Source organism: Sinocyclocheilus rhinocerous, unplaced genomic scaffold (assembly GCF_001515625.1).
Source record: "Sinocyclocheilus rhinocerous isolate Xijiao unplaced genomic scaffold, SAMN03320098_v1.1 scaffold304, whole genome shotgun sequence".
Classification (NCBI taxonomy): domain Eukaryota; kingdom Metazoa; phylum Chordata; class Actinopteri; order Cypriniformes; family Cyprinidae; genus Sinocyclocheilus; species Sinocyclocheilus rhinocerous.
The window spans coordinates 610,213-622,044 of record NW_015659941.1 but is presented as its reverse complement, the minus strand read 5'-3'; the positions used below and the strand labels follow the sequence as shown (position 1 = coordinate 622,044).

The following is an 11,832-nucleotide window of genomic DNA, read 5'->3' as shown; positions in this document are numbered from 1 at the left end:
ACAACAATAACGACAATAACGCTTTCCATATAGTGTCAGTACAAATATCTACAAATATTTAGTTAATTTTGCTATGAAATCAATGAAATCATGTTTTATATATTCAATTATACATATAACATATACTTATATGTAATTAGAAATATATTGAAAACATTGTTTACATATGGATATAATATATATATATATATATATATATATATTCTATAAAATAATTGTTATTATATTAAAATATACATAATTTGCTTTTTAGATACTGAATTCTTTTTTTCAATTAAATTCACTTTTTTTTTTTTTTAAATTATAAACCCATATCAGCTGACTACTAGTTATGTGAAGAAAAACATACCAACTATATCCATTTCAATTCACCTGAGATTGCATTGAGAGCAAAGCCAAGATGAACAGAAATCAAATGCCCCAATCAGGTCAGAATGAGAAGTAGAGAGAGAGGAATTCAAGTTATTCTATCCATTTAATTCACTTAATCTTATGGGTAGAATGATAAACAACGACTAACACTGCACTGCAACCACATCGGTTGCCTTGATGCTGATACACAATGACTCAAATGAGGTCGAAACTGCCTTCAGAAAAAAACCCATCAACACTTGCTAATACAGATGGAAACTGTACAATCTGTATGATACAGTCTGAGCAACACCAGCACAGATATTACATTTCTGGGCAATTAACATAGCTGGATGATTAAACCCAGACCACAGAAATGCAGCCCAAACCACAAACACGTTCAGCAAAACCCCGGACTAATTGTTCAGTAATTTGCCCAGTACACCATGATCCACTTCTGTGACAACAAAAAGTGAATGCAAAATGCAAATGCATGAAGTTTAAGGACCACTTATAAACTTTCGACACCGTATTAGATCCCATGATTCTACAGTACTAACAATAACCTACTGCATCTAGGCGGAAACTATGAATTAAGGCAGACTAAACAGCTTTCTAAGCATACAAAAAGACATAAACTTTGAAAGCGAGAGGTATGGAAAAACATGGTCAGACTTGTCAGAAATAATCAGCGGCGCAGAGACACTCCCAACCTTTCTCATAGTAACACACCTATCTTTCTGCACATCCTTTTGTGAATGTGTAGATTGAACTATCTATTTTTTTGTGCAGATTGAACTATTTTTTTGTGCAGATTGAACTACACACCACAGGAAGGGAAAGTCATATGACTTGCGTTCAGTCCTCAAGGGGTTTGGAGTGTGCTTGAAGGTCTAAACTCTCTCCCCAGGCACGTTGCCCTACACACGTTTAGTTCCTGTATTGTTCCTTTTTTCGCTTCTCCGGAAACAATTACCTTTTCCTTTATGCCTTTCGCGACGGTGCGGCCTTAGAACGAACTCTGATGTTGATTGATGGGACCGGTATTCATTGCCTTGCTCTTCCGGAGGCCTCTGTTTGTCCAACTGTTATTTAACTGTAATTGGTTGCGTATTTCCTTCTATTGTACGATTAAAGACAAACTGAAAAAAAACGAGGCCTGCTCCCATTCAAGTTCTGTTAGAAAGCCAACACATGAGGATCAGTTTTTTTTACATACACACTTAGGAAACTCTATAGCATGACCAGTGGACGATCGAGTCTCACTAAACTTTTAGTATATAAATAGCGAACAGATAAAATCCAAGTAAGCAGTGCAAAAGATTAAGCTGTGCATGCTGAAAGCAGAAAGAGCCATGCAAAAAATGCAGAAGAAAGGAGAGAGAAGAGCTCTCCAACTAAATAATCCAAATTATAATGGTTTTATACATGTATGAATTTGGAAGACAATTGTATTTAGAGTAACTCCCAGTGCATTCAAGCTCATTTTGATTATACTTTTCATTTTATTTTAAATGTTAACTTTAATTATTTTTTTAATCTACCGTCATGTTTTACCAGCAGTGCTACAAAGAAAAGACAAACCAGCCAGTTTCAATCAATTTTAGCTGATCAAATGACTTTGTCGACATTTAAAAACAGCTTAATAATTCAAAGGTTAAGAAAGCTTTTCTCACGGCACTATGATCATTTTGGTCCGTTCTGGCAGTAAGGAGCTTGATGCAAGCTCAACCCTCTTTAAACATTTGACATGCTTTCATTCTCTTTACTCTTCAGGTCCAGTACATCTGTTCTTTACCATCAACGCCGCCTCGTGGTCCTCTGATTTGCTCTTAGACCTTTCACCTCTCACCCTGCCAACCGGCCCCCCGCCGTCCACAAGACACCACAAATCCACAACCTGTTGACATCCTGCAAATTCCAGATTTTTCTTCTTGGGAAAGGTCAGAGCAGCATCCTACTCTGCAACAATAAACATAGTATTTTCCTCATGTGCTTAAACTGGAATAATATATGAAACACATGCAGGGAAAAAAACCCTCAAACTCCATTTCTCGAGGTGTGACTGTATCTGTTCTCCTGTGTTTTGATGGGAAGGCTATTTAAAACCGTACTGTGAGTGGAGGTTATTATCAAACGTCCTGTCAGGAGTGACGGATACGGACTGTCTCGCACTTCCCGTCTGCTCCACCAAGTCTCATTTGCGCCTCCGCTAGAACAGATAATTAGGCTCACGACCAAACTGTGACAGGATCCAGTCTGTCCAATTCTCACACTATCATCCTTCTGTCTCCGGCCGCTTGGCGACATGGAATCGAGACCACTGTGCGCTTCACTGAGTGCTCGGGGTCAGTCGGATGAGATGCGTCTGCGACGAGACAATGATGAACTGGCTCTCTGATAACAGACATATACACTCTATTTCCACTTGTTCAGGATTTCCCAGCCAGGGTGTTGCAAACCCCCAAGTGTTCATAAAGGTACTAGTATATTTGTTAAGGCCAAATGTAGTTTAATAAAATAAAATTAAACTAAATGATCAAAAATCTAATAAAAAAAAACTTTTTCTTTTCATTTTCTTAAGAAGAGCTTTTGTTCACGCACACGTCATAGTTGATGCCAAATGTAATTGAATAAAAATGCATAATCTTGAAACATTACTTAAAATTACTTCAGTTCAAAAATAGGAATTTTTGCTTTTTTTCGGTTTTTGCTCATGCAAAAGTCTTCATTGATGCCAAATGTAATTAACTAAAAATGCAAAGTACTAATTTTGTTACATTAAAATTTAAAGCATTACTTAAAATCAGAACGTGATTCATTTAAAAAATGCATTTTTGCAATTTTTATAAACTACTTTTTGCTCATGCAAAAGTTAACATGGATGCCAAATGTAATTTTATAATAATGAATAATTCTTACATTTAAATTAAAACATCAAAACATTTTATCTATTTCCATTAAATCTTATTGCCAAAATGATTCATTGAATGAATGATGAATGATAATTTAAAATCACGCAAAGAAAATTCATTTTTGCATATTCTTTTTGCAGTCATTGTTGATGCCAAATATATTTTAATAACAATGCTAGATGAGAGTCTTACAATTAAATGAAAACATCAACAAAAAAATCTAATTTGCTTCCATTAATCTTATGGGCAAAATATTTATTATATTCAATGAAAATGTAAAACATTACTTAAAATAGGGCTGCGATTTTATATATCGCATGCGATTATCGTGCAGCCCTAACTTAAAATCACACAAAGTACTTCAGTCTGACAAAAAACTAGTCAGAACAGTTTTTGCACATGCAAAAGTTGTCATTATGATATTCGTGTGAATTGTTATGCCATTGCAAAGCTATTTTAGATGGTTGATATGGTGTTGCTAGGTGGGTGCTTCCAGATTCACCGTGAAGTCTTGATGACATTGTGGACTCTAGATATTCCTCAGGTCTTCCTTACAATTCTAATGGCAAAAAGCATTAGCACACCTGCCCTCAATAAGCACACAACTCATCTCTATAGGACAAAAGGTGTGGGACGAGTCACACTTCAAAGTTTAGTAGTGATGCTTACTTTAGCAAGCGCTGATAATTCGATCACAGGGGTTCGGCAGACACAAGTTAACTCTACGCAAGCTGCGCATTTGCCCTGTTCTCCTGTCACGTTCCCCTCCTTCCTTATTTTCTCACCCTTCCCATTTTCTACTCCAGTTAAATCCCAACACTCTTCCGTAGCCGCTCCTTTTCTTTCCTAATCACAATCGCCTTTCAAATTGTAATTCTGCAAGCTTTATTGTCATGACAATGGCATGCCCAGCCAAAAGCACAGGCCTCTCAGGGGCGCCCACGGCAACACAAGCATCCGGGCAAATCTCATTGGCCAACTTTCCCTCCAAAACCTCTGGAGTCACATATAAACACAGGAATTTGGTGGGGGATTTGAGCAAATTGCTAACTTTAAAATTTAGCACGTAACCTTCTCTGTGCCATCTGTGCTGCCTACAGGCATGAATTATGCATCAAATCATGCGACTTCTTGAGGAGAGGTGTGCTAGTTAGTTTCAAAGTGATTTAAGTGAATAAAATGGGGGGTAAAAAAAATCACACTAACTTAAAAGTTACCTTTTATGACTTAAAACCACCTAGCAAGCACCCGAAATACTCAGGCAACCTCCTAATAATGTGCTAAAAATTGAAGATTTCAAACAATTACCCATCAAAATCCATTTGTGTTTCCTAATATACAGCATATACAGCGCACATGTATAAACAAAAAACCCCGCAAAGGTTGACAACAGCCAATTGCAACATAAACATTTTCTGGAGAAAAAAAAAAACTTTTAGTTTGTTTAGTGGGAGAGTGAGGCTTTATTCACCCGAGAAAACACAATAAACAAAGGGTGTGAGCTGACACTTTTATTACAGGGACTTACTATCATGATTTAGGACGTTTGGTATAAACAGAGAATGATTCGCCCAGGAAACCCCCTACTGCATGCAGGTGGTCACTTTAAGGCACGCTTATCGAGAGGCTGAGCATCTCTCACAGTTCTGCTGTTTCTGCTTTGGGTATTGTCACTGTCGTGAACAGGAACGTCTGGGTTGTGAGAAGAAAACCCTTGGGCTAAAAAGGCAGAGAGCAAAGAATTGGGGACGATTCCGATTCTGGAAAAAAGAGTGATGGCAGGAAAGACAGCGAGAGATTCGCTTGGATCTCCAGCCAATGTTTTAAACATCATCAAAGCTCTCTTTGACTGTGTCTAATTCTGTCCAAACCAACAAGGCACACACGCACACTAAAACACCAGCAGAACCACTCCAATGACAATAAATAAATCACACAATGCAAATAATAACGATCCGAACAAGCTTGTGCGATTCCACATTTTCCACCACTGGGTCAGCCTGGCCATACCTCTGGTTCCAACCACAAACCTTATGGGGCGGCAGGGAACGAGAGAATAAAGGGCGAAGATCTTCAACTCTATTGTGCTCTAAACCCTGTCAGATTACATTTGATCCAAGTTTGCTTTCCCACACTTTCACAATGTGTTGTTTTCCAACCTCTGAGAAGATTTCGACCGCTCTCCCAGCCTTTATCACGTCTACAGAGAAGCCTGTTCCAAATAAAACTCATTTAAGTTAGCAACGTTGCTGATTCAGGAAGGTAATGGAATATTTCTATCATATATAACTCTCACAGAAAAACCAGCTCATGTCAAACTCTGTAGGAATTCTAAACTGATATGCTATCTTAAAACAATTACCCCTCCCAGAAACACAACCGAGCCCTTGGTGGGCTTTGCATGCATCAGATGGGGGCTGTTGTAGTTTCCCTCCAGGGGTGGGCGTTTAATGGCAAGCTTTTTTTGTTGAACTGATACATATAGTGTTCATTGGTACAAAAGCTAAACATGTTTAGCTCAACCATTCAACTACGTGAGTTGCGTCTGTACCACAAGAAACTGGTGTGGTTAGTGCTCTCCAAAACCTCCCAGCCTATCCGCATCACATGACACCACTTCAGCCACTTAATCCTCCGTCACATGACCTCTCGTAATCTTCCATCATATGATAGGAGAGAAAAGTGCAAATCGTCTTACAAAGTTCCACAACATACACCACTTAGCATTAGAAGATGAAAAATTAAGCATCTGACTTTGGACAAAAGTTAACTAGTAGAACAATGCAACGCGATATTGCGCAATAGAACGTCTTTTGTATTTGAGACTTAGGCGAAGCTTTACTCTTAAAGAAACAGTTCATCCAGAAAAGCAGAATCTTTCATTTGCTCACCCTTGTGTCATTCTAAGCAAGTGTAAGTTTCTTTATTTTGTGGAAAGCATGATATTTTAAAACATTTCCGAGCTGCTCTTTCCCATACAAATGAAGAAAAAAAGAAGTTTCAAGGATAAAAAGCAACATGAAAGTAGTCCATAAAAGTCGACTCCAATTTTCAGTGAATAACAACTTCAATTTCATTTCTAACAAATCTTTATCAAAAGACTTAAAAATACGTTGAACATTTTAATCCTTTTTTGTTTTGTTTTTTTGGTTGAAAAGCCGTTTGGAAAGAGCAGAAATTCTTCAAAACATCTTGCTTTCAATTCTAAATAAAAAGGAAAGCAGGTTTTGAACAACGTGAGGTTGAGTAATGTCAGAATTTTATTTTCGGGTGAACTTTCCCTTTAACCCTACTATGCACCTCCTTTAACCCTGAGGTCAAAGGGCATCTGGAAAGTGTTGGTTGGGGGTGGGGTGACCGCTTCCAGTGATTGTGTTTGACAACCCTTTAATTAACATAGTGATTAAAGCCAGAGGAACAAAAGCAGACTTATCCAACGCAACAGTTCTCATTACCCTGCTGCCCCAAACGAAATGGAAAAATCACATCAATAATCGCAACTACTAATGGTAGAATGTGGCAAAACTGGGCCAGGACACGCCACTGGGAATTCAGAAAGTGCCAAAGAAGCAAATAAAATGAGTGTTTTTACTTAGAGTTAGGAATGAAGACGATGACAAACCACATCCCGTTAAAAGGAAGTCAGGAAACCTCCAAAAAGAGCGGAGAATCTCTTGTTTCATTTTAGTTCAAATCGGAACGCATATAAGGTTTATTTTCTTCCCAAACAAACTAATACGGGTTGGTTTGCATCTGCATGCCAAACTAGCAGGTATGTGTGTGGTCCTCAACTCTGAACAACATTAAACTCCGACAGATGGAGAGAGAGAAAATATGGGGGGAGAAAGGAAAAGAGACGTTACGAGTGGAACCACAAAAATCCTAAAAGCGACTCTTTTGAAACGAGCTGCTGTGAGTATATAGCATACGAACAATAATTCCATACATTATAAAACCTCGGGGTTCTCAGTTCAAAGACGCCAGATATACGCTTAAACCGATTTCTCCACATAATTATAGGAGTTTCAAAGACGTGCTCCATGCAAAAGAAGTACTTCCTAAGGTTTGCATACAGCAACTCATAAAACCTCCAAACCACACATCATTGCAAACCAGCACCTCCTCAGAACTTTCCTGGCTGTCTTGAAGGGCTGAACACAACCGTTCATGAAAAGTTAAATCCCATAAATCTGCACTAACTAATGATGTATGAAGCCATGAGGAATCCTACCTATACCACGAGAAATTCCAAATTCCTTAAAATCCCAATTCCTTATTTTCCCCAAGACTTCCCCCAATAAAAAAACAAATATTTTCACACATAGGTGCAGCTGCGTAGGAGAAGAAGGTTGTTTTTATAGCGATTAAGCAGTAAAGAAGCATCTGTTTCCTTGTCGCCACTGAAGTATCGAGAATTCCTAACAAGATCCTGCTGCAAAAACTAGGAATGTTCCTTGAACGATATTCCATCGCTCTTATTCCTTACCTTCACGTTCACTCGCAGTCTCCACCTTTTCAGCAATCTTTGACGATGGCCTTGCCACGGACGCCGTTGCCAGGGTCAAAAGCAGGAGCGCACCCAGAAGCCACCCTCGGGCGGACATCCCGTCAGCAGTGGGCGTGTCTCCCCATCCCCCCCTCCTCGGCCTCCCCCTGGACACGGATCCCATCTGAGGGGCTCCACCCAACCATGAACTGCAGGCTGTACAGTCGGACACTCACTGGAATTCCCACCGATCACCTGGGCTGAGGAGGGCAGCAGAGAGGACAGTGATGAGACAGGGGATCCCCAAAATAAAAACAAGAGGAGAAACAATTAGAAAAAAAGTCTTTTTGCCATACACAATCCATAAAACACTCTGGTTAACACTCCATGGAATGGCCCTACATATCTAGTGTGAATATTTCAAATCAGTTGACTCTGAAGCACAACTATCTTGCAGAGAGTGCGTGGGCCTAGTTATGAAAGAGACAGATAGAAACTAAAGGCCCACGTGTCAAAATGCTGTTAAACGAGCCTTGCCACAGACATACCAAAGCTCTGATGCTTTAGACCTACCTACTATCTGACACCTACACACTAACCAGACAAAGCACCAAGAGCTACCTGCAACTCTGGCTAACTTTCTACAGAACTGACAGGCTACTAATGTAGAAGACAATTTTCCAACATCACTATTAAACAGTGATTTATTTTATCAGGGCGGTAATTCATCTAGCAAACAAACTATTTTTGTTCCCATGTATTCGTTTAAATACATTTAGTAGACACTTTTATCCCAAGCATTAAGATATACATATCTTTTTAACGATCTATCTATTACATCACTTCTATCACATGACTTGCATTCCATTCTTATTCTAAAAGAATCAACTTGATTGGCAGTTTAGAACTCAAAAATGCGATTTCAAACATTCAAAACATGACCACTGAAAATGAATTGAAAACGCGGGAGTCAGTCAGTCACTCTCTGGAGATCTGGCGCGTAAGTGCGGTATTGATCTGTTCTGTGATCGCGCGCTTGCATTCATAGCAGGCTTTAATGCTTGTGAGATGATTGACAGCTGGTGGGGTTCCTCTGCAGATTTTTTTTTTTTTTTTTTATCTTGAGAGGTGAGCAATGCAGGATTTTGATGCTGTAACACGAGCACTGTAGTTTATTCTCTTTTCTAATCATGCGCCATTCAATCAACTTCATAGGTTTGATAACTAATGCACTTAGAGATCGCAAGATTTTGCTCATGCTGGATAGAAACTGAGCAAACCACCGTCAGTGTTTCCCGGGTTTGCTGCACGAGCAGGATTTTGAAAAAGATTTCCCAATGCAATACATGACGTCACCTCTAGAGAACTTTTCTCGCGAAAGCGTTGTTTTAATAGACCGCTGTCTGCTGCACATATAATGCGTGCGCAAGCAATCTGAAGGCGTTAATCAGCGTCCTATTCATATTCAAATCAGAATACACAGAAAGGATTTAATGCCAATGCAAAGAAAAACACTGATGTTCCCCTGGAATCAGCTGTACTGTGTTTTTGATTGCATTTGAATTGTTAGGCTACTTGAACCTAATGGTCGTTCTTTATCGAGGCCCATTATAAAAAACAGCCCTAATGAGTTTATCATGATTTTATTACTGAAGACTATCTAGATCGCTTTGTGAATGGGCAGATTTTATCATTAGGTCAACTCTAATTAGCATCTAAATTATGATTAGAGTTAATTATTGGTTGATTTTTGCAAATAATATTCTAGTTTATTTCAACACAGAGCTTTGCTCTGTGAGTTTATCACTAACAGGCTATTGACTAAGGAAATCCAAAACCCAATTATTAATAATGGCAAAGTAAACTTTCTAAAGCAAACTCATGTCAGTCTGTTTCATTTTTATAAGTTCGATCTAATTGTCCACAGATTTCAGGGCAGGAAGCCTGAGGATACTTTAATTGCCACTACAATGATTAAACGACACTTTTAATAAAAAAGAAGAAGATAAAGAAAAGGAAACAACAGGTAGGCCAGACTGTTCCAGAAAAACACAAAAAGTGGTTGCTTTTTTAATCTGAATCCAAATTTGAATTTGAATAGATTGGAGTGTTCTAAAAATGTGCACGTTCTAAATGATTGCCCTATTTTTTAAAAAAAATGAAATCATGACGCTTGGGGAGGAACTACAAATATAAGTGGTGATTTAACCATTTTGACTTATTTTTGACTTTATGCAATACTTCGCAACAACAAAAAACATTAATATGACAGGTTTTTACGGACGTTTACTTTTATGATTTTTTATATAGCGTTGGCTTGCAGCTTTCATTTAAGACGACCGTTTTAAATGACATTTTTCTCATACAGTGATAATATCTGATGTTTCATAATAAGCATACATTTATAATTTGACACTTTGCACGCGGTCTTCATCTTTAAAAAATAAAAAAGCAAACAAGAAAGTGTGCATACATTTAGATAAACTAACTTAAAATATTTTGCTAAATAACATTGACAAAAGAGTCTGACGAGGCCATCGCTGATCATAAAAGATAGAACTTATTACATTTTCAGTGAACCCCACGTAACTTTAGATATAGCCTCGAATATCCAACTTTGTGCGCATTTAATGTCATATATAACCATATTTAGTAATTAAGATACGTTTGCGTATTTTAAAAGTTAAAGGAAATGAAACATGCGTAAAGCCGCAACAATTGACAAAAAGTTGTATTTCCATGAAAGACAAGCAAACCTCCGCTTGAAATATAAACAGAAACACATGTAACTTACAGAGAAGGAGCTGATAGTGAAGTTCAGGATCCGCATATAAACAGGGAGCTCATATGGGCCGAATCCAGACAGGAATGCGACTAAAACTATTCCCTATTCCCAAATCCAACGGGGCACCGACGACAGGATCGCATGCCAATAGCGAGCCACCGATAGTATCCGTGCGTGTTTGTGTAAATCCTTCCAGAAGAGGAAAAAAAAAATTTCGCGTCCCAGAAACTTTTTTTCGTCCGTAAACCAAGTAGCTGTTGCTTCACCAGACGGCTCGTGCAAACGCGCATCAGTCTTCAGCTACAAGAGATGCGACACTGCAACAAACACCGAACAAAACATCCATCCCAAAATACACATCCAGTGACACGAGCGCAGTCTCTGAGGATACTGGCTGTTCTCAGACGCTTTGTCAGGTTTACACAGATTTTTTTCTCTCTCCTTCCAACCCCCTGAAGAAATGTCACTCCCCCCTGAAACCCGAGACGTTTCCTGGCTGATAGTTTTTGGACTCGGTCTTTCTCCTCCAATCACAGACCTCGGAGCTAGAGCTCCCTCCGAGCGACTCGAGCAGTTCTGCGCAATCCTGCAAAGTTTGTCCGGAGCTGGGGGTCTCCCTCCTCCCCTGCACGAGCTCCAGTGCTGCAGAATGCCATTCATTCACTGCAACAGCGCCACCTAGCGGCATATCTGTCGGATTATTAACCCTTTGGGGGCCCCAGAGACCCCGGGGCCTTTTAAATTGCATAGGGGTCATGACATTTTCCATTCCATGCATTTGACATTTTAAAACATTCTGTCAGACAAAGAATGTCTGTAAAGGTTAAGAAATTGCATTGTGACATCTTAAAGATTCATTCAGTATATGTTGAGATTTGTTTTAATGCAATAACAGGTTGAGAATTTAATGTTGAGATTTTCACAAACATCCAGTTTTTAATAACCAGTTTTTACTGTACAAAATCAGCGTAATCTGACAATTTAAGATCATCCACTGCTGACAAATCTAACAAAACAGAGATTAAAAATGTAGTCAAATCGGTCAAAGGTTTGAAATCATTCCGTTTTGTTTTTTTTTATGAATTTTTACCAAGACTGCATTGATTTGATCACAAACGCAGTAAAACATTTTGAAATATTATTTGAAATATAATCAGCATATTAAAATGATTTCTGAAGGATCACGTGACACTGAAGACTGGAGCAATGATGCTGAAAATTCAGCTTTGTATCACAAGAATAAATTACTTTTGAAAAAATATTAAAATATAAAACAGTTATTTTAAACTGTAATA

General features: G+C 38.5%; 1 protein-coding gene across 1 annotated transcript in view; it reads right to left on the bottom strand.

Moving 5' to 3' along the window:
* fgfr2 (fibroblast growth factor receptor 2) overlaps positions 1-11,111 on the bottom strand; it is a 62,502-nt gene extending 51,391 nt beyond the window's left edge. The window contains exons 1-2 of the mRNA XM_016533558.1: positions 10,547-11,111; positions 7,753-8,012 (exon numbers count right to left, since the gene is read on the bottom strand). Coding sequence (XP_016389044.1) covers positions 7,753-7,936 — 184 coding nt within the window. The 5' untranslated portion in view covers positions 7,937-8,012; positions 10,547-11,111. The remainder of the gene's footprint in view (positions 1-7,752; positions 8,013-10,546) is intronic.
* Positions 11,112-11,832: the final 721 nt, after the last annotated feature.